The sequence below is a fragment of the Hyla sarda genome, chromosome 3 (genome assembly GCF_029499605.1).
Source record: "Hyla sarda isolate aHylSar1 chromosome 3, aHylSar1.hap1, whole genome shotgun sequence".
In the NCBI taxonomy this organism is placed as follows: domain Eukaryota; kingdom Metazoa; phylum Chordata; class Amphibia; order Anura; family Hylidae; genus Hyla; species Hyla sarda.
In genome coordinates, this window is record NC_079191.1 from 235721542 (window position 1) to 235745145 (window position 23604).

Below are 23604 nucleotides of genomic sequence, written 5' to 3' on the forward strand. Positions count from 1 at the left end.
AAACCTATACACGGTTAACAGCGAACAAAAAAAAATGTAAACGTATATAAAAAGACTCTTACAACTCTTTCCGCAATAAAGAAGCCCTTATATGTCTCTTTTAGAGAAGCTATGGCTTTTTGAATACAGGTATGAAAAAAAGAAAAAGAAAATACTTGACCATTAAATGACATACAGACCTGATTGGCCTGGTCTTTAAGGGGTTAAAGACAAAATTATAATCACATTCTGCTTTTTTTATTTTATTTATTTTTTAACTAATTAGTCTGCGTATAGATAAGAATAATTTGGATTGGTGGGAAAGGAACAACAGAGGTTTGTCTTCTAAAATCAACACCGTGGGCACCAACAGAGCTTGTTCTGCCCCTGAGGGGATGTCAGCTGCCTATTTGAGTAAGCATTAGGTAAACATTTTGTGAAGTTAAGAGCTGAAAAGTACCCAAATACACTGCTCAAAAAAATCAAGGGAACACTTAAACAACACAATGTAACTCCAAGTCAATCACACTTCTGTGAATTCCCACTGTCCACTCAGGAAGCAACACTGATTGACAATCAATTTCACATGCTGTTGTGCAAATGGAACAGACAACAGGTGAAAATTATAGGCAATTAGCAAGACACCCCCATTAAAGGAGTGGTTCTGCAGGTGGTGACCACAGACCACTTCTCAGTTCCTATGCTTCCTGGCTGATGTTTGGTCACTTTTGAATGCTGGTGGTGCTTTCTCTCTCGTGGTAGCATGAGACGGAGTCTACAACCCACACAAGTGGCTCAGGTAGTGCAGCTTATCCAGGATGGCACATCAGTGCGAGCTGGGGCAAGAAGGTTTGCTGTGTCTGTCAGTGTAGTGCCCAGAGTATGGAGGCGCTACCAGGAGACAGGCCAGTACATAAGGAGACGTGGAGGAGGCCGTAGGAGGGCAACAACCCAGCAGCAGGACCGCTACCTCCACCTTTGTGCAAGGAGGAGCAGGAGGAGCACTGCCAGAGCCCTGCAAAATTACCTCCAGCAGGCCACAAATCTGCATGTGTCCACTCAAGCAGTCAGAAACAGACTCCAAGAGGGTGGTATGAGGGCCCGGCGTCCACAGGTGGGGGTTGTGCTTACAGCCCAACTCCGTGCAGGATGTTTGGCATTTGCCAAAGAACACCATGATTGGAAAATTCGCCACTGGCGCCCAGTGCTCTTCACAGATGAAAGCAGGTTCACACTGAGCACATGTGACAGAGTCTGAAGACGCTGTGGAGAACGCTCTGCTGCCTGCAACATCTTCCAGCATGACCGGTTTGGTGGTGGGTCAGTAATGGTGTGGGGTGGCATTTCCTTGGGGGGCCGCACAGCCCTCCATGTGCTTGCTAGAGGTAGCCTGACTGCCATTAGGTACCGAGATGAGATCCTCAGACCCCTTGTGAGACCATGTATGCTAATGCGGTTGGCCCTGGGTTCCACCTAATGCAAGACAATGCTGGACCTCATGTGTCTGGAGTGTGTCAACAGTTCCTGCAAGAGGAAGGCACTGATGCTATGGACTGGGCCACCCGTTCCCCAGACCTGAATCCAATTGAGCACATCTGGGACATCATGTCTCCTTCCATCCACCAATGCCACATTGCACCACAGACTGTCTAGGAGTTGGCGGATGCTTTAGTCCAGGTCTGGGAGAAAATCCCTCAGGAGACTATCCGCCATTTCATCAGGAGCATGCCCAGGCATTGTAGGGAGGTCATACGGGCACGTGGAGGCCACAAAGTTGGATCAGCCTGTAGTGTGGTTATCCAGTTTGATATTGAGTGTGACTCCAATATCCAGTCCTCCATGGGTAGATAAATTTGATTTCCATTGATAATTTTTGTGTGAATTTGTTGTCAGCACATTCAACTATGTAAAGACGAAAGTATTTCATACGATTATTTCCTTCATTCAGATTTAGGATTTGTTATCTTAGTGTTCCCTTTATTTTTTTGCGCAGTGTACTTTCATTAATATTGTGAAGAGATTTTTTACTTGATTGCAAAAATACATTGTTGCAGATGGTTCTACAAGTATGACCTCCTCTGCTCATGGCCATCTGGTCGGAACACAGTCTTCTCCTTGGTTTTAATGAAATACTGCTACATTTTTACTGCTTGTGTCTGCTGCCTTTATGTCTTCATGCTGATGTAACAGATTCATTTTACTGCTGTGCTAGTGTATAATTACCGTACTTGCTGTCACCACTGCGCCCCATCTGTTTTCGATGGTCAGCCTTGTTCAGTATAATGTCATAATATATGCTGTCCTCCTCTAACATAACTTGTGTTATTACATTATGTAGTGATACAACCATGTAATCTTATCTTGTATTATTGTGTGCTGTTACACAAATGCTTTGTGCTATCTAATATGCAGAAGTCAAGACCCACAGCATAATGCCTGCCTATTGAGAGTGAACATGGGGGTGAAATCCTTGTACATGTTCTTTGGAGATTATTAAGTACTCCCTTTAGGTTCAGTCTTATAGTTTTTTTTCTCAACAAATATAAGGTTAATGTGCTTTTCAGAATTGTAGGTCTATTTTATTTTGTCAGCACGTGATCTATAGCCACTTTAGCCTGCTTCTCAAATTCTGACAAATGTACTCGACCCGAAGGCTGGAGAATGAACACAAATATTTGACACATTAAAAATAGCTTAAACGCAATGCCCTTCCTTTCATACATTTATAAATATGGCCATAAAATAGGAATAAACACTTTTTCATAGAGCACATTATTACATAAAAAAAATACAGACTTTTTCATTCCTATTTTACGGAGGTATTTTTCTTATGATTTTACAATGTGTTAGACTACACTGAGTTTATTTGTAGGCTGTTACCATGGAGACACATAGGTTTGCATAGAAGCTAAAGACACAAAATGGTAGAATATTACAATGTGGACACCCAGCCTCATCCTAAAATAATATTTCCTTCCATGTGCCCTATTTGGTAACATAAATTTGATAGGTTAGCAAGTAGAGTAAACATAGACAAAGATATTGTTGGGGGTTATAACAGCTGTACCAGCAGTAAAAAAAAAATATATTTTTTAAATGCTGCTCATATTATATAGAGACCATTTCCTATTCCCCCCCCCCCCCCCCCTAAAAACAAACTATGATATGCAAACTAAATACAATCATTGTATATAGAGATGTTCAGAACAATACCTTAAAGCCAGGCTTTCTCCCTCTTTTCTTTGGAATTTTTACAGTCGGGATGGATCCAGCTGCCCCTGAATATAAGTTGTGAACAGTCATTTTCAGGGGGTTGGAATGGAGTGGAGGTCTCCCTCGCTTCCTGCCAGGTATTCTAGGCGACTGCATCTCTGCACTGTGCTCTCTCACCTTTAGTATAGAATGATTCATTAACCAGGAAAGACCTGCAAGGGAAAAAAATCACTCCATTATACAAAGACAATTTAATTACCAAATACATTTAGTAAGTTTCTATATGTGTAAAATAAACCTTCAACAATAATATATCAACGTGTGTAGTCTTATCCTGCAATTGATATCACCTGCTATTCACTAGCATACATTTGATAGGCAGATGAAGACACATTGGCACAGATTTACTATTGCAAATAGGCCGGAATTGGTGTAATTGTGCCGAAAACTGTTGGATTTCACTTCCGGCACATTTAAAGGGGTACTCCGGTGAAAAACTTTTATTTTTTTATTTTTTAAATCAACTGGTGCCAGAAAGTTTAAAAGATTTGTAAATTACTTCTATTAAAAAAATCTTAATCCTTCCTGTACTTATTAGCTGCTGAATACTACAGTGGAAATTATTTTCCGTTTGAAACACAGAGCTGTCTGCTGACATCATGAGCACAGTGCTCTCTGCTGACATCTATGTCCATTTTAGGAACTGCCAGCGTAAAAGGAAATCCCCATAGCAAACATATGCTGTTCTGGACAGTTCCTAAAATGGACAGAGATGTCAGCAGAGAGCACTGTGCTCGTGATGTCAGGAGACAGCTCTGTGTTTCAAAATGAAAATAATTTCCGCTGTAGTATTCAGCAACTAATAAGTACAGGAAGGATTAAGATTTTTTAATAGAAGTAATTTACAAATCTGTTTAACTTTCTGGCACGTTCATTTAAAAAAAAAAGTTTTTCACCGGAGTACCCCTTTTATATGCATTTTCAACGCTTTTGTTGACACTTTTACACCAGGTATGAAAAGGGGGTGGAGTCTTCCTGAAAAGGGGCATGGCTTCAATGGAAAGGGGAGTGATTTTTTTTGTCTGCCATTCTGGCAAAAACTTTGGTGCACATTTAAGCCAACTAATAGTTGGTCTAAACCTAAACTTTGCAGTCGTTAAATGCACCAGATTGATACATTGTAATAAATGTGGTGCATCTGAAGTGTGTCTGTCTAAGCATGCACTGTCTAGAAGAATTAGACAATTTTAGTAAATCTAGGCCGTAGGGACTGGAATCACAAAATAAGATATTTTTCAATAAAGAATATTTGTAAAGTTACTTAATCTTTCCTTATAGATCCACTGGAACAATACAAAGGTAGATCTAGCTTTAAAATATAACAAGTCTAGGACCATACACTTCTTTGTTTTTGCTAAAGATGCTAAAAAACTGGGAACAAAGCCTAAATCCTGCATAGTTTCTACAGAGACAAATACTGTAGTATAATATTACGTCTAGCAATGGTGTCTATGCTTGTTTTCCTTTTCTTTGTAAAGCACAAATAAAAATGGGTGTAGCCGTCTTATAAAAACTGTTCTCTCTGTTTAAACAAACATTTATTGTGAAGATTAGAGAGCTCCATTGTGCTGAAGTGGCGCACATTCAAACATCAGCATGGTGGAAGTTTATTTTTATTACCAGATTTCCCCTAGGGACACATAGTGCAGAGCACAAGTATATATAAAAGGTCTGGCCAACTACTGGCCGCAGTATTATTTTAGCCTGTAGAAAATGTTCCAGTATTTGTTCCCTGGATGCTGGGGCATTGTTATAGGGGGGCAGGGGTTGTAGCTGTACCCCAGTCCTGGTACATTAGCAAACCAAAAGGCCTCTGTTACATAAAAGGACACCAGCACTATAAATGATACATGGTATGTGGGGGACCCTATAACAGATTTTACATTAAAGTGTACCTGTCGTCAACAAAAACTTTTTATATAATGTAGATAATTCAATTATATGTATATCTGTAATATACATTGGTTAAAAAATGTGTATATTTATGGGTGAAAAGGGCTGTCCCTGCAACTATTGCCTGTGAGGAGTCCAAACACAGGAAATGAGGACAGGACAAGTAGGGCTCTGTGCAGGCTCCTGGCTTGTCAATCATCCTCATCTGTGAGCCTTTAGCATGTCATAGAGCCTTAGTGCGCAGAACCCTGCTTGTCCTCAGCGTACAGAGCCCTGCTTGTCCTCACTGCACAGAGCCCTGCTTGTCCTCAGTGCACAGAGCCCTGCTTGTCCTCAGTGCACAGAGCCCTGCTTGTCCTCAGTGCACAGAGCCCTGCTTGTCCTCAGGGTACAGAACCCTGCTTGTCCTCAGCGTACAGAGCCCTGCTTGTCCTCACTGCATAGAGCCCTGCTTGTCCTCACTGCACAGAGCCCTGCTTGTCCTCACTGCACAGAGCCCTGCTTGTCCTCACTACACAGAGCCCTGCTTGTCCTCACTTCATAGAGCCCTGCTTGTCCTCACTGCACAGAGCCCTGCTTGTCCTCAGTGTACAGAGCACTGCTTGTCCTCACTGCACAGAGCCCTGCTTGTCCTCAGAGTACAGAGCCCTGCTTGTCCTCAGCGCACAGACCCCTGCTTGTCCTCAGCGCACAGACCCCTGCTTGTCCTCAGCATACAGAGCCCTGCTTGTCCTCAGTGTACAGAGCACTGCTTGTCCTCAGTGTACAGAGCCCTGCTTGTCCTCAGTGTACAGAGCCCTGCTTGTCATCAGTGTACAGAGCGCTGCTTGTCATCAGTGTACAGAACCCTGCTTGTCCTCCGTGTACAGAACCTTGCTTGTCCTCAGTGTACAGAGCCTTGCTTGTCCTCAGTTCACAGAACCCTGCTTGTCCTCAGTGCACAGAGCACTGCTTGTCCTCAGTGTACAGAACCATGTTTGTCCTCAGTGCACAGAACCCTGCTTGTCCTCAGTGTACAGAGCCCTGCTTTTCCTCACTGCACAGAGCCCTGCTTTTCCTCAGTGTACAGAGCCCTGCTTGTCCTCAGTGTACAAAGCCCTGCTTGTCCTCAGTGTACAGAGCCCTGCTTGTCCTCAGTGTACAGAGCCCTGCTTGTCCTCAGTGTACAGGGCCCTGCTTGTCTTCAGTGTACAGAGCCCTGCTTGTCCTCACTGCACAGAGCGCTGCTTGTCCACCCTGAGTTCCTGTATTTGGACTCCTCATGGAGACACACAGGCAATAGCTGCATGAAATAAAATATATATATTTTTTGAACCAATGTATATTATAAATATACATATAATGGTATTATCTACGTTATATAAAACGTTTTTGTTGATGACAGGTACACTTTAAGGCGTAGGAGCTATAAGTTACATTTCTGCCTTCTGATAGATGTGTTGATCTATTTTTACATGGTAGTAATGTTTCTTACATTCTCGCGCCCAAATGAAAAAGTGCTCTCATATTTTGCCCTAAAAATTCAGTTAAGTCATTTTGCAGTTATATCTGTCACTGCGAAAGTCAAAAGTAAAAATGAAAAGTAAGTCGGTAATAACTAAAACGACCTGTGAGAACAGGATGAGAAAGGGAAAATTTTAAATAATACTATATGACCCAAACATTCATAACAGTTCTAATGGTGCACAGTGCTAATATTGATTTTTTTGCTGGTTTATTTTGCAAAAACATGCCATTCAGTTGTCACGGTGACATGCACGTCTGAATGTCACGCTTAGCCATTACGGACTGTTTTACCTCATTAGGTACATGTCAATACGAAGATTTGTTACAGTTGCCAAGGAGAAGTAGTCACATGAAGGCATAACTAACTAACTCGACTGGGACTCTCACTAAGCAAATTTTCTCTTTACAAACCACATTTCTAATTATTATATGTCCCTGATATACTCCAGATACCATTCTGTTTTTATGCAATATGTATATATAGCTTCTAAATACTTTTACTTGTTTGTCTACATTGGTCTTTGTGCTTTCTATAAGTTTCCCTGGCATTTAAAAAAAAAAATGCTTGACATGTCACAGAGACATGGCAAAAGTTTTCATCAGTGCAAATCCCCCCACCAATGTTGTAGCTTAGTTATTCCCCGACTAAAAGTGATCTCTGTCTTGCTGCCCCATAGAATTATAACGTGAGTAAAATGCGTTACCACATACTTATCCCAGCTCATTTTCCTGATCGGTGGGGGTCTGAGCACGGAGACTTCTACCAATAAAAACTTTTGACATGTCTGTGACATCTCAAAAGATTTTTTTTACATGACAGCAACCCTTAAAGTGGTACTCTGGTGAAAACCTTTTTTCTTTTAAATCAACTGGTGGCAGAAAGTTAAAACATATTTGTAAATTACTTCTATTAAAAAATCTTAATCCTTCCAGTATTTATTAGCTGCTGAATGCTAGAGGAAATTCCTTTCTTTTTGGAACACTGATGACATCACGAGCACAGGGCTCTCTGCTGACATCTCTGTCCATTTTAGTAACCATGCATAGCAGATGTATGCTAAGGGCAGCATGGTGGCTCAGTGGTTAGCACTGCTGCCTTGCAGTGCTGGGGACTTGGGTTCAAATCCCACTAAGGACAACAACAAATAAAGCGTTATTATTATAATAACGTCAGCAGAGAGAACTGTGCTTGTGATGTCATCAGAGAGCATTCCAAAAAGAAAATAATTTCTTCTGTAGTATTCAGCAGCTAATAAGTACAGGAAGGATTAAGATTTTTAAATAGAAGTAATTTACAAATATGTTTAACTTTCTGCCACCAGTTGATTTAAAAGAAAAAAGATTTTCACTGGAGTACCCCTTTAAGCGAAGCGTAAAGGGCTTCCAGTGGAAAAATACCCAGCCAATTGCTGTGACCACCTACCTTTATGGAGTACAGCATATAGGCATTATTAATGTAGGCCCCGAAATAACTGGTCCTTAATTCAAACACATAGGATGAGAATCCTAGGGAGACCCACACAAACATGGGTAGAACTTCCAAATTGCCTATAGATGTTGATATTGTTCAGATTTAAACCCCTGGATCCCAGCACTGAAAGGCATCAGTGCTAACCAATAAACCACCATGCTGTGTCTATAGTATAGTATCATAGTATTGTAATTGTACTCATAACTGGGGTCAGGGTGCTAAATGTACCAGTTTGACGCAGAAAGGTTTTCTGTGTGTTGAGGTTAAAGGAGATGTCCGGTGCTCACTTTTCTTATTTTATCTGTTCCGGGCTGAAAAATAAAAGAAAACAAATTTTCTCTTACCTGCCTAGGCTCCCCCGGTGCTTCAGTACAGGTGTTCGGTCCCTGGGCTGTATTCTTCTTGCTTCCTGTTAGCCCGGCACGTCACACGGAGCTTCAACCAATCACCGGCCGCAGCGATGTCCCACCTCGGCCAGTGATAGGCTGAAGCTCCGTGTGACGTGCCGGGCTAACAGGAAGTAAGAAGAATACAGCCCAGGGACCGAACGCCTGTACCGGAGCACCGGGGGAGCGTAGGCAGGCAAGAGAAAGCTTATTTTCTTTTTTTTTGCAGCCCGGAACGGATACAATAAGAAAAGTGAGCACCGGATATGTCCTTTAAGTATAGGTACTTTTGTGATCAGTGGTTTTCTTAATGGTTTATTTTTTGGGGGCAGAGGGCAGATCCAAAATTTGCACTGGGGCCCATGGGACTCTAGTTAAGCAGATGGCAACACATCATTTTTCTCTTGGAGAACCTATTGTTATTCTGTCTTCAGTTTGAACAGAAAAACTGTTTCTCAAGAAAAAAAACTACAAGACAATATATTTGGGGGCGTGGCCTGAACGGGCATGTGAGCGGACGCAGCTTCCCGGAGCTCCGCTATTAATCCTGCTGGAATCCTAGGCATCTGGCCCCATTCTTTCCCCTAACCCCTCTAGTGCCCTTCTCTAGGTACCTGGAGGCTGCGGGGACCGTGATGACCGGGCACAGCAACCAGAACAGAGCTAATAAGTCCCAGGGACCCGGAGGGCCTGGGCCTCGTGGTGAGCAGGCGCCATCTTGTGTGGAGGTGGCCGGCGTAGCAGAGAGGCAGCAGCGCTTCGCCTGGGTGTCGGAGCACCCAGACGCAGCCCAGGCGGCAGCGGTTGATGACTGGAGCGACGTCAGTGATGCTGGGGCAGAGTGGCTGCCCGCAGATCAGATTCCTACTGCGGCCTCTGACCCTTCTGATGTGCTGGGACCCACTGTGAGTACTACACGGGCAGTTAACCCCCCCCTTCTGCCGGAGCTTCCATCCTCCCTACTGCAGTCTCCTCCGCTGCCTCCTCTCCCGAGACTGTGACTACAGGGGGACTCTCTGCTCATCTCTTCTATGCTGGAATGGTCTCAGCCTTGCCAGGCTCGGACCCTCGTTGTATTAACCCCTCACCTGCCATGTTGGGACTGCCTGTTGCTGAAGGGCCCTTGTCATGCTCCACTAGCCCTGAACCCACACTTAAGGATGTGTTACTAGCTATCTCTAAAGGAAATGCAGATGTAAAGCTTCTCATAGGAGGCTTGAGAGAGGATATTACCTTTTTCGCCATGACATGCAGAGGGTGTCTGAACGTATCGGTGCGGTGGAGGAGAGAGTGGGGGATTTAGAGGAGAAGGTTCCCCCTTTAAAACGGGACATGCATCGTGTGATTAATAACCTAACTGCCCTGGCTGCCAAGTCGGATGATATAGAAAATCGTCTACGGAGGAATAATATCCGCCTTGTAGGGGTACCAGAGAAGGCGAAGGGTCGCAATCCAGGAGATTTCTTTGAGAACTGGCTTCTTACTACATTTGGGAAGGAGACTTTGACACCCTTTTTTGCTGTGGAGCTGGCGCATAAAGTGCCCACTAGACCTCTCCCACCTGGGGCGCCACCTCGAGCGGTTCTTATCCGCATACTTCACTATAAGGACAGGGATATTATCTTGCGCAAAGCCAGAGACGTGGAGCAGCTTGCCATTGATGGTCATCGTATTTCTATTTTTCCGGACTTTTCCGCTGAAGTCCAAAAGAAAAGGGCCAAATATATGGATGTCAAGCGGCGCTTGCGCGCCCTCAATGTGGTTTATTCTATGCTCTACCCTGCACGGTTGAGAGTGGTGGCCCTAGGCACTACTCACCTGTTTGATACCTCAGCGGCGGCTGCGGACTGGTTGGATGCGCATGAACCTGAACTTCGGCGGGCTTGTCCTGGGTGATACCTGATTGACTGTATAGGACTGCCCTAATATAATGTTGTTTATCTGACCGCAATGTCCCCCATGTGGGGTTCCTCCCCTAACCAGGCCGATACTTGTTCTTTTTATTGTTTTCAATTATATTACTGGGGAGTGCCTTATGCGTGTGCCGCACGCCTTGACATACGGCGCAGTTCTTTGTTTATAATGTGCTGTTTCCTTACAGGACCAGTTATTTAGTTGTTTTGTTATATGCCAGATGCCTTAACAATGATGTTCTAATGCCGGGATTTTACTGCACTCATGATGACTATACTGTATCTTGTTGTGCTACATGCTTTTAGTTGCTGGGCCTTTTCCTTGTCCCGCCTTTCGCAAGTTGCGACCTTTCTATACGTGTTGTCTAGTTGGTGTGTTTGTCCTGTTCTCTCTTGTTGTGTTTTGTTCTCTGTCTGGGGTGTCCCTGTTGTTCTGTGTCCTCTTTCTTATGTGTCCTATGATGTTGCATCTCAGCAGCCTCTGAGTCCTCATACATGGCTTGGTCTGGCGGTCTCCCATCTGTGGTCAGTTGCATTCCTATGGTTGTATAATGGCTACTGACCTAACTGTGGTGGTGTGGAACGTGCGCGGCCTTAATGATCCCGCTAAGCGTCTTGCTGCTTTTCAGGTGCTCAAAGCACATCAACCTGCCATTTTGTGTCTCTCTGAAACACATTTGGTGGATGAGACAATCATGTAGTGAACAAACCATGGTTTGGCCACATGTTTCACGCCACGTTTTCCTCACACGCCCGGGGTGTGAGTGTTCTCATACATAACCGTATTTTATTCTCCTGTATCTCTAGTTTTATTGATCCAGAGGGTAGATTTATTTGTTTATATGGTTCTTTCAATTGTATGTTATGGATTCTAGTTGCTATATACATACCTCCCCCATACTCGAGCGATGTTTTACGTAGGGTGGTTTCCTTTCTATCCTCCCTGCCTGACGCACCGCTCTTGGTGATTTATTGCACCCACTCTTAGATTGGTTTCCGATACGGGGACCACGGGGGCTGTACGAACCTTGCTAGATTTGTGGGGGAGGTGGGATGGGCGGATTTATGGAGAAGGCGTAATCCTGACATATCCCAATATTCCTGCTATTCTAGTTCTCATGGTACACTCTCCCGCATTGACTTAGCACTGGGTAATGAGTCTATCTTCCCCTTAATTAGGTCAGTGGAGTATCTCCCTCGCAATCTCTCTGATCATTCCCCTATTTTAGTACGGATCAGGGGCTGCTCTCACCCTGGGTTACAAGGCTCCCTGTGGCGACTGAATCCATTTTGGCTCCAGGTCTCTACAGTGGGTAACTCACTTACTGTTGATATTGCTGAATTATACAGGATTAACGCAGGGACAGCTTCGGTGGGTACGGTGTGGGACTCTTTGAAGGCATATGTGAGAGGTATATTCATTAGGGATATTTCTTTTTGTAAATCTAAAAATAGAGTGATCCAGACTTCTCTACAGCAGCAAGTACTAGGGGCAGAGCAGAGATTTCTTGGGGACCCATCGGACTCTAATAAGGAAAATTGGCAATCCTTGCAGTCTTTATTGGATGACAATAAACGCTTTTTTCAATAACAAAGATATTTTGAGAGTGGCGAGAGTACGGGACGTTTGCTGGCGCATACAGTTAGGGCCCAGCGGGGTTTCACCTCTATCCCCTGCCTCTGTGATAGTGCTGGTAATATGGTCAAGGATGATACAGATATTTTGAAAGTTTTGGTCTCCTTCTATGAAGGGACTTATTCTTCTAAATTAATACATGATAGCCAGGCCATAGAGCACTTTGTCTCTACTATTTCTCTTCCGGCTCTGACACGGACGCAGAGGGAAATGTTGGATGAACCTATTACTATAGAAGAGTTGGAGGATGCCTTGGGAGAATTACCCTCTAAAAACGTTCCCTAATGAATATCTAAAGCAATATAAGGATGTTCTGTTACCTAAGCTGTTAGAGGTATTGCGGGCTGCCACTGATGGGGGGAGTTTGCCGGGATCTATGATGGAAGCGATTATAGTATTGTTGTTGAAGCCGGGTAAGGATCCACACTTGGCGGGTTCCTACAGACCCATTTCATTGTTGTGCTCTGATGTTAAATTGATAGCTAAGGTTCTGGCTAATCGACTATTGAAGGTAATTTCTTACCTGATACATGGTGACCAAACAGGATTTATGCCTGGGAAATCCACGACTGATAATATTAGGAGACTCTTTCTGAATTTTCAATTACAGCCGGAGGGTGCCACGTGTAGGGCAGTGCTTTCACTCGATGCTGCCAAAGCTTTTGACAGTGTTGAGTGGCAGTTCCTATGGTGTGTGATGCGGCATATGGAGTTTGGGTCGGTTTTCTTGTCCTGGGTGCAGTTGCTGTATGCGGCTCCATGCGCTAGAATTCGGGCTAACGGTTTGTTGTCTCACTCTTTCCCATTGGGTAGGGGTACCCGTCAGGGATGCCCCCTCTCCCCTTTTCTTTTCCCTTTAGCCATAGAACCCATGGCAGTTTTAGTACGGGCATCTACTGATTTCAGGGTTTTCCGGTATGGAGAACTAGAAGAACATATTGCCCTTTATGCTGACGATATGTTATTGTTTATGGGTGATGTGGCACATTCTATGCCCCCATTTATGGCCCTGATAGAGAGGTATGGAAGCTATTCGGGCCTTGCCATCAACAGGGATAAGTCTACGATTCTCCCTCTTGATCCCCTTCCCCTTATGCCAATACTGGAGAGGGTGGGTCTCCCTGTGGTTTCTCAATTTAAGTAATGGTGTAATGGTTTCAGCGTGTTGTTCTGATTATATATCTCTGAATCTTGTTCCCTACTTGACCGTAGTTCTGGAAAAGTGGCCTCGTGGAGGAAGTTACCTCTTTCTATGATTGGTAGATCCAACTTAATTAAAAATAATACTTATACCTCAATTTTTATATATCCTGCATAATACCCCTGTCTGGATTTCCATGAAGTACTTTCTTAGAATTCAATCCCTGTTTCGAGACCTCTTATGGAATGGGAAGTCAGCCAGGCTGTGATTGGAAACACTACAACGCAACAAGGAGGCAGGTGGTCTCTCTATCCCTAACCCTTGGTTATACTTTTTGGCATCGCAGGTTCAGCAGTTGAAGGGGTGGGCTCGATATAATACCATGGGGCGTACTGGTGAATTGGTTTCAAGACGATTGGGCAAGGTGACCCCTATCTATTTGTTAGAGATGGCAGTGCAGACTTGCCCTCCGGATGCCCCACCTACTTTTGCTCTTATTAGGAAAGTGTGGTTGAACTTTAAAGCTTTACTGCGGTACCCTTTGTTTGTTACTTTCTCCCCTCTGTGGTTTAATCCTAATTTACCTGAAGTGAGCTCGCTACCCGCTGGTGGTCTATGGATTGTTCGGGGGGTTTTATATCTTTCGCAGTTGTATGAGGGGCTGGTGTTGAAGTCCTTTGCTCAGCTGCGAGAAGAATTTAATCTGCCACATTCTTATTTTATTCGCTATCTGCAGTTGCGACATGCACTAGAAACGCAGTTTAGAGGGGGGGCTTTAATATCGGTCCAACACCTGCTGTACAAAGACTATTTACTGAATCCTCTACAAAGGGTGTGATCTCTGAGATATATAAGGAACTGCTGTCCTCCTATCATGAAGCCTACCCATTAACGGTCAGGGCTAAGTGGGAAACAGAGGTGGGTCCCATGTCAGATGAGCAGTGGGCGCACATTGTATCTATGACCCCGCGGTTGGCCGTATCTGAGGCTCACAGGGTGTCCCAAATTTTCTAACTACATCGAGTGTATCGCACTCCTGCTTTCCTTCACAGAATTGGACTGCGACCTGATTCCTGTTGCCCTCGCTGTTCTCTACCTGACGCTCATTTGTTTCATATGTTATGGGACTGTCCACGTCTCTCTCTCTGTTTTGGCGGGAAGTGGGTCAGCTAATTAGGCGGGTGTATGGTTGTCCATTTAATTTATCTGTCCTGATATGTATTCTAGGGTTCTTGGAGGGGCTAGATACGGACAGTGGTCTATACCTTGGTGTTAGTAGGATTCTTTACCAAACCCTCAAGTTGATAGCACAGCATTGGTTGCGACCTCTACCGCCTACCATTTCAGAATTGATTATTAAACTAAATCACACTATTAGACTGGAAAAAGGGGTCTACATAAAGAGGAAAGCAGGACGTAAATTTGAAGCTATTTGGGGCCCTTGGTTGGACGTTCCGGGGTTGCCGTCTGCGTATCTGCGTAGAAGTCCTGTGGAAGTGCTTTTGGAGGGGGCGAGGGGTCCTCGCCGTTGATGTGCCTATGTCTTCTTGACCATTTCTATAAATGTTAGACTTTTTTTTATTGGTTTCCTGGTTGAACTGGTATATCTATGTTACCTGTGTCTACTCCATTATCCACCCTTTTGTGTTGCAATGCACCCTGAGTTGCACTCTGAGTTATGTGGTGTTTTTGAGACCACTCTATGCCCTTCTTTTTTCTTTACTATTGGAGAGAGGACACTGGGATTGGGGGGGAGGGGGTTGGTATTGGCCTTTTTTGTGGGTGGGTGGGGAAGGGGGGAAGTTGGGGATGTTGGTCTGTATTGTTTATTTTTCTTGTATGAAAAAATTGTTCAATAAAAATTTTCTGATTTAAAAAAACAAAACAATATATTTCTTTAGTTACAGGTGCCTAAATGTCAATATACCTGGTGTTTCCTTACAACACTGCTGTATTTATGTGTTAATAATTTACCAAACTAGGAAAATGCATTTGCATTGAGGTAGTTTAAAGCTTTTACTCTGTCACTTCTATTGACTCAGACCTCCTGCTAATTAACTGTGAACTGTAAATGCACAAAGGCAACGAACAATCATCCGCCACAACACGACGTCTATAGAATAAAGGCCCGCCACAGTCTGTTCATAATAAATACTGTATGCTGGAGCTGTATGCCATTGTAGGAGACATTATGCACCTCCACCCATTAATTCTTTTCATGTTTTATAGTCCTAATCACAATCCTCAAGCTATTTTAAAGAACATGTCTGCCTAGGATGTCCATACATGGACACAAACATCCTCACTTATCAGTGCCTATTGATCCTTCACTAAAATAGAGTGAATAAAAAACGGATCCAATCCTTCAGATGCCACAAAAGAGCCATTACTAAGTGTGAGCCAATGATTCAATGACATGACATTAATTCAAGGTGCAGTGTTACCCTATCTATGCATGAGTGGACCGTCACAGCAGCTCCATGTCTACACCAGTTTTTTTAATTATTGGTAAACATACCTGATTTAGCTTATAAACACAAAACATCAGGTGATCAATCATGAAAAGCGCCACTCAACTTGACGTCTTAGCTGTGATGCGGGATCCTAAAGAAGTAAACACAGCTTCTTTTATTGGATCAATGCCCATCAATTTAATCCTCTCTCAGGAGATATTAGCAACTCACAGAGTGCATCATATTTTCACGTTGATGGGATCTGTATTTAATGACCCAGGCTACTTCAGAACATATATTATGGTACTGTCCATTTGTTGTTGCTATGGCTTTCTACGCTTTTTATAGAGGAGCCAATACAGAGGAGAATTACATTGATCTCCATACATGAATCTACAGCATATACTTTAGCTAACACTATATATATATATATATATATATATATATATATATATATATATATATATAATAGAAATGTAATATAAATAGGGATATTTATATGGACTAGTCCTCGAAAGTTCAAAGTAAAAGGAAGAAAAACTAAATAGAGAGTAAGGATCCAATATATGACATTTATTAAATAAAATAGGTATAATAGGTAAGTATGCTAATCACCAAGCAGGGCCCTTGAATATAGTGACAGACATATGATGCAAATAATTATATTGAAAATATAAAAAAATAAAAAAGCATACTTACCTATTATACCTATTTTATTTAATAAATGTCATATATTGGATCCTTACTCTCTATTTAGTTTTTCTTCCTTTTAATTTGTACTTTCGAGGACTGGTCCATATAAATATCCCTATTTATATTACATTTTTATAATATTTTTAGGCCTTTTGGGTGAAGGCAACACCTTTAACCTCAAGTACATCTCTATATCCAAGTGAGCTACACAATTTTACTATATATATTAGAGCTGGGCGGTATGACCAAAAATGTGTATCACGGTATTTTTGTAACTTATGGCGGTTCCACGGTATATAACAGTATTTCTTTCACCACCCCTCCCCCAAATCATGTGACCCACGAGCACCGTTCTGCTCCCCCCCCAGATCATATTAACCGCCAGCACTGTTCTGCTCCCGCCCACCAAATCATGTGACCCGCCAGCGCTGTTCTGCTACCCCCCCAATTAATTATCAGCCCAGCGGGGTACTACTCACATATGTCAAGAACTGCCCTCTTCCTCTTTGTTGCGGGTCGACACCGGCGCTGGAACTCTATACTGTACGCCAGTGGTCTCCAACCTGTGGACCTCCAGATGTTGCAAAACTACAACTCCCAGCATGCCCGGACAGCCAACGCTGTGCGGGCATGCTGGGAGTTGTAGTTTTGCAACAGCTGGAGGTCCGCAGGTTTGAGACCACTGCTGTATGCTGTATCCCTATGCCCGGGCTGCAAAAGATAAAGAAAATAAACGTTAACTTACCTACGTCGGCCTCAGTGGTCTCAAATCTGCGGACCTCCAGCTGTTGCAAAACTACAACTCCCAGCATGCCCGGACAGTGTTGGCTGTCCGGGCATGCTGGGGGTTGTAGTTTTGAAACATCTGGAGGTCCGCAGGTTGGAGACGACTGGCGTACAGTATAGAGTTCCAGCGCTGGTGTCGGCCCGCAATAAAGTGGAAGAGGGCAGTGCTTGACATATGTGAGTAGTACCCCGCTGGGCTGATAATTAATTGGGGGGGGGGAGCAGAACAGCGCAGGTGGGTCACGTATGATTAGTTCCCCGATGTGGGGACAGCGCTGGGCTGATAATTCATTCCCAATGGGGAGGGGCCCAACCGGTATTGCGGTATGGGAAAAATTCATATCGTGCAGCCCAAAAATGTCGGTATTTGGTATGAACCGGTATACCGCCCAGCCCTAATATATATATATATATATATATATATATATATATATATATATACACACACACAATTTTCTATGGTGCCACTTGCTTATTATATAGTGAATGTTTCTTACTGTAAAAAGCTTTGACCCCTATCATCATACATTAGCCACTACTCTAAATGAGTGTATTTTGAGTGTAGATTCTGGCAGTATTCCAAATGACAATGCCATTAGTCAATAGTTCATTAAAGAGCGGGATGGCATTGGTACAAAACAGACAGGAGATGAGAATAATTTTCATTGCATTAGCTCTGGGTCACACTTTTTGCTACAAAATGGGAACCCACTGCTAAAAAATTAAATTTTTTACCAAATATTGCTGGAAACAAGATGAATAAAATTACATTGATCTTTCCAGATAGTACTTCAAAGGCAAAGTTAAAGGGGTACTCTGGTGGAAACCTTTTTTTTTTTTTTTTTTTTCATGAACTGGTGCCAGAAAGTCAAACAGATTTGTAAATTACTTCTATTAAAAAATCTTTACCCCTCCTGTACTTTTTAGCAGCTGTAAAAAGTTCTGTTCTTTTTTTATTTATTTTTTGTCTTGTCCACAGTGCTCTCTGCTGACAGCTGATGTCTGTATTAGGAACTGTCCCGAGCAGGAGAAAATCCCCATTGCATACCTATGCTGCTCTGGACAGTTCCTGACACGGACAGAGGTGTCAGCAGAGAGCACTGTGGACAACACAAAAAAGAACAGAATTTTCTCTGTAGCATACAGCTGCTAAAAAGTAGGAAGGATTAAGATTTTTTAAAAGAAGCAATTTTCATATATGTTTAACTTTCTGGCACCAGTTGACTTAAAAAAAATGTTTTCCACCGTAGTACCCCTTTAATATAGAAGGGATCTTCTCATTGATGATAAGCATTAACAGAGACGGGCATATCTACTGTATCTAAGGGTGAGTGGTGCCTCAATCTGTTTGTTTATCAAATATATTTGCCTTCATTCATGTTTACCGCTCAGGGAGGGTGTTGTGGGCCTATTGCCCTTTATCCAGTAAGGCTATGTTCACACAAGCTAATGTCCGCATGTTAAACTTCCGTGCGTACATTCACTCAACAGCGGAGCACCAGCAGAACATGCCGGCACTGGGACTGCTCAGAAATGCCCCGTCTCATCGAAAGCAATGCATTTCGTGCGGAGTGCACAGAAAGGACAGACATGTCTATTCTTTCTGCGGACACCGGAATTTGAATTTCCACACCAGATGTTTCCAATGAGGAAATTCTGCTATGTGAACAGCGCAGCAGAATATTATAAAAATCAATGGGACTTTGCTGCTGTGGAATCTCCGTGCAGAATTCCAATGACAAGAATAGACTTGTCTATTCTTTTTGCAGATTTCGCTTGGAAATGTCTTGCCGACAACAATAAACTTAAACTTCTCATTGACATAAATGGAAAAGGTGCCTGGGCATGCTGTGTAACCTGTCTAGAGGTCATTTGACAGGGAGGGGGAGGCTGAGCTTCAGCTATTGTGAAGATCCTGTTGTATCTTTTTAGAGGTGTCACCTTTCATTGTATTCTGGCTTGGCCTAATGGCCAAAATGGAAACTGCAACATTTCTGGATTATTTTAAAATACAGAAATAAACATTGTAAAAAAATTAAAAAAAGCATTATCAAAATATGCTTAACATGAAAACATGATTTAAATAATAGGGTCATTTTTTGATAACACATTCCCTAGGGATGATAAAACATTTTTAACTGTTACCACTTTTTTTTTTTAATCTGGAAAAGAAGCTCTTCTGGGGTCAGCTGATCATCGTGAAGCTGGAGCAAAATGCCCATAGGCAAACATTGCTAAATTCTACACACATCAGCTGCTCCTTCCCCTTGTTAATAGAGGGAGTCCACAGTTCTATATCTATTAGTATGTGCAGTAGGGCATATGAAAAGAGGCTGGCCAGATGACACATTAAATGGCCAGCTTTAGTAAAGTTAAGAACATAAAAAGAATAGAATTAAAATGGCCATGTATCCTAGTACACAAGGATATTGTGACAGAATGTCACAGTAGAGCAATAATGCACACAGTGATGTTACAACAAATAAATAATGCACAGTAAAGTTGTATCATAGTTAACAAACATGCTTAGTAAAGGGATGATAAGATGAATTTACAGCATAGGAATGATGCAGTGACATTACAGCACAAAGATACTTCACAAAGTCATGTCACAATACAGGGATAGTAGAGCACGGGAATCATATTTTGATGTCACAGCATAGAGATGTACACAATGATGTCACAAAACAAGCATATTCTATTATTCAGTAGCCTAAAAGAGAAAACAGTGAATTTTATACGTAAGAATTCACCTGGTTATCTATGACTATCATTGGAGCTTTCCTCGAATATCATGTAACAATTGCCCCCTTCGTGCATGCACTTTATTTATTAGGCACAGCATAAAGGTAAAAATGCAGCCATGTAAATTTGAAAAACCAGACATACATCTAGAGATAAATCCTTCTTCCATATGGTGGCGTATGTAGGCACCATACAACAGTAAATAGACAGCGTATGGCTATGCTCTGCCATGTACATCAGAGATGTATCTCAATGACTTCTCTATCAAAGAACATTATAAACAGCTAACGTTTATCTTTGATGAAAGAACTTCTAAAAGTGGATTCTTAGAAGTAATTCTATTGTATTTCTTTGTAGTCACCGCGGGAGATCACACATTCTAAGGCATTTCAATAAAAGCCACTCAAATATCTTTATATACAATTGTATATGAGATATATTTTGCTGCAGATATAACAGTCAATGGGCAGCGACATTTTCAGCAAAAGAAAAGGACGTGTGAACTGACCCTAAGGGCTTTTCGGCATCGAAATATCTGCTGCCCGAAATCAGCTGCATACCCTTTTGAAGTCAATAGGATCTGTAGAGGAATTTCAACAGTGAAAATCCACTGCTGAAAATCTGCTGCAAAAAGCACGCGGAGAGCCCGCCCTTTGTACACACACGTATGCATTTGCTGCAGATTGTCTGCTGCTCATTTTTTTTAACTCAATGACCTCAATGGGTAGGAAATTCAGTAGCTGAAAATAAGCATAATATATGTGTATTTTCAGTAGCAAAATTTTTGCTGTTTTTTGCAGCACAATTTTTGCTCTGGATTTTCTGCAGCACACTTTTTGCTGTGTATTTTCTGCAGCATCATTTTTGTTGTTTATTTTCTGCAGCAAATGTTTAGCAAATCTTATCCACACAGAAAAAGTTAAACCAATCAGTTTGCTTTTTTCATTTTTCAGAGGCCTTTTCAAAAACGGAAGAAGAGACCTTTTCCTCTGCACAGGTTTTGATGAATCTCCCCTATGTGTGTAAGCTTCATATATAGTGGATTTTACACCAGCAATATGTAATTTCCTTCTGCAGATTTTTACTGTGGAATTCACAGATACAACAGCTATGTCTACCAGCTGGTAGATTTCTCTTGTCAAGTAAAAAATGGCACCGGCAACTAACAAGATAAAGCACCTTTTGCGTAAAAACCCAAGGACGGGACATATAATATTTGATACAGTCCTAACCTAAGTTAAATAATTATTTCAAAAGATTTAAAGGTAGGCAGATATTCTAATAGAGCAGCAGGAAATGCTAGCAGAATGCTTGGATGAATAGGGAGAGGTATAAGCAGTAGAAAGAGAGAAGTGCTCATGCTGTGGTACAGAACACTGGTGAGGCCTCATTTGGAGTATTGTGCGCAGTACTGGAGGCCATATCTCCAAAAGGATATAGATACTCTAGAGAGAGTTCAGAGAAGAGCTACTAAACTAGTACATGGATTGCAGGATAAAACGTACCAGGAAAGGTTAAAGGACCTTAACATGTATCGCTTGGAAGAAAGAAGAGACAGAGGGGGTATGATAGAGACTTGTAAATACATAAAGGGAATCAACACGGTAAAGGAGGAGAGCATATTTAAAAGAAGAAAAACTACCACAAGAGGACATAGTTTTAAATTAGAGGCGCAAAGGTTTAAAAGTAATATCAGGAAATATTACTTTACTGAGAGAGTAGTGGATGCATGGAATAGTCTTCCTGCATAAGTGGTCGCTGCAAATACAGAGAATAAGTTTAAGCATGCATAGGATAGGCATAAGGCTTATATGAGAGATAGGGTTAGGGACTATTAAGAGATAGGGTTAAGAGATAGGGATAGAGCTAGGGTTAGGGACTATTGATAGTGCTCAGAATATTGGGCACACTGGATGGGCCTTACAGACAGCAGGTTGTAAAGCGACAATAGCCTGCCCTGCCATTTAGGAGTGTTTATCCATTAGTGTTGACTGCTAGAGAAATCAATTTTTTTGTATTACAATGTGAAATGTGTAGTACTGCCAAAAGAAAAAGAAAAACAACTGAACAATATAAAGAATATTGATTTACATAGTATAGTGATTTAAAATGTACAACCTTCGATGGAAGTCCCTTTTACGTGCAAAGTTATCTACAGAAAATAAACTAAAAAGCCATAAAGCAATTCCTTATTATGACAAATACTGTACCCTACATCCTCCTAAAGAGTACCTCTCATGATCTTGTAAAATGTTCTATTCCTCCCAGTTCACTTCCCTCATCATGATAGACCACCCCCTGCCTTTATTTTTATTGTTTGTTAGTTTTCTACCTTGATATTGCTCTGTATTTTCTGTTCAGTCTCAGTCAGATTCACAGACTGGGAAGGGGCGTTACCCCCCCCCCCCCCCCTCAGCACTTCAGGCTGCATTTCCTGCATTTGGACTTCTGCCAGGCCAGCAGGAGTCCAAAGTCTGTACATGGCAGAGGCTGCGAGCTGAGCAAGCTTGGCTAACCCCCACCAGCACGCCACTGATCTAGCTGTGCATCTCGGCATGGCCTAAAGACAAATCTGGTACTGGGGGATGGAGTAAAAATAGCAGCAGCAGTTACAAGAAGCACAGTCGTTAAAAATAACTGCAGGGAGGCTGATCGGAGAAGTTCACTAACTTACAGTTTGTGGCTCCCAGCTAATGGAAGAATTGGGACTGGAAGGGCTGTGGTGTCAAGGTGGCAGGAGAAGTGCTTCCTTGTGAGGCGGATGGTGGGAGATCTGAGAGGCTGACATGGGACACTAGAGCACCGAGACACCATCGAGAGATGCTGGGACGCTGCGACCCGGAAGTGATCAGAACGCTACAGGCGGCGAGGCCGGCAGTGCAGAAGGGGAGAGCTGTGCCGATGCGGCATCCTGGGTTGTTGTAGCAGCGAAGCACTGGGGTGGACGAGACGTTTGGACCTTCAGAAGACGGTACACATGAGTGGAACTACGATACCCCCGGCTCCTTGTGCAGGTCAGTTAATATGAACTGAGTAAAGGATTAACACTGACACTGGTTTGGGAGATCATTTGCTGAATAACTGGGTAATAAGAAATAAGTAAGCTACCATTATCTTGCAGTTTATTTTTCGCCCATAATTTGGAGATATACCACCAGCAGGATTTATTGGGGTCTTGATATATTGTGGTGAACTCTTTTTCCCTATGGAAATGGACATGGCCCGCACGCGTAAAGGTGGTAAAGATAAGGATAAGGATAGAGATAAGAAAAAGAAAAGTCCTCTTAAAGTATCAGACTTTTTTTCTACTGATGTAGCTGATAATGGCAGAAATAATCTCTATGATGAGGATGTAGAGATAGATCAATCTCCTAAAGCGCTACATACCCAGACATCATACCCTACTATACAAAATAAAGACAATAGGGCCGTCAGACCACCCCACCCAGTCCCAATTAAACCCCCAAACTCTGCTACTAACCCTACCACCACAAGCTATTATGTCAGCCTATAATGGATCCTCACCACTCTTAACAGAAGCCACTATGGTGGCACTATTTGAAGATCTGAAAGCCTCTATACAAATGGATTTGTGTACTGCTGTCAAACGTATTTAAACAGAGGTCCATTTCTTAGGGATGAGAACAACACATGTTGAGGGGAAAGTGGAGGAACTTGCTAAAGAACATAATAAAATGGCAGAAGTTATAACTAAAATGGGAAAGGAAC

The 23604-nt window shown here is 42.5% G+C and overlaps 1 protein-coding gene across 5 annotated transcripts in view; it reads right to left on the reverse strand.

Moving 5' to 3' along the window:
- The window catches only part of SCML4 (Scm polycomb group protein like 4), a 144279-nt gene that overhangs the window by 52616 nt on the left and 68059 nt on the right, over positions 1-23604 (reverse strand). For 4 of the 5 annotated variants that reach the window (XM_056566252.1, XM_056566249.1, XM_056566253.1 and 1 more), the window contains exon 2: positions 3193-3404. In XM_056566252.1, coding sequence (XP_056422227.1) covers positions 3193-3390 — 198 coding nt within the window. In that variant the 5' untranslated portion in view covers positions 3391-3404. Of the gene's footprint in view, positions 1-3192; positions 3405-22549; positions 22662-23604 lie in introns of those variants that run through there. The other variant, XM_056566251.1, reaches the window with a different exon arrangement.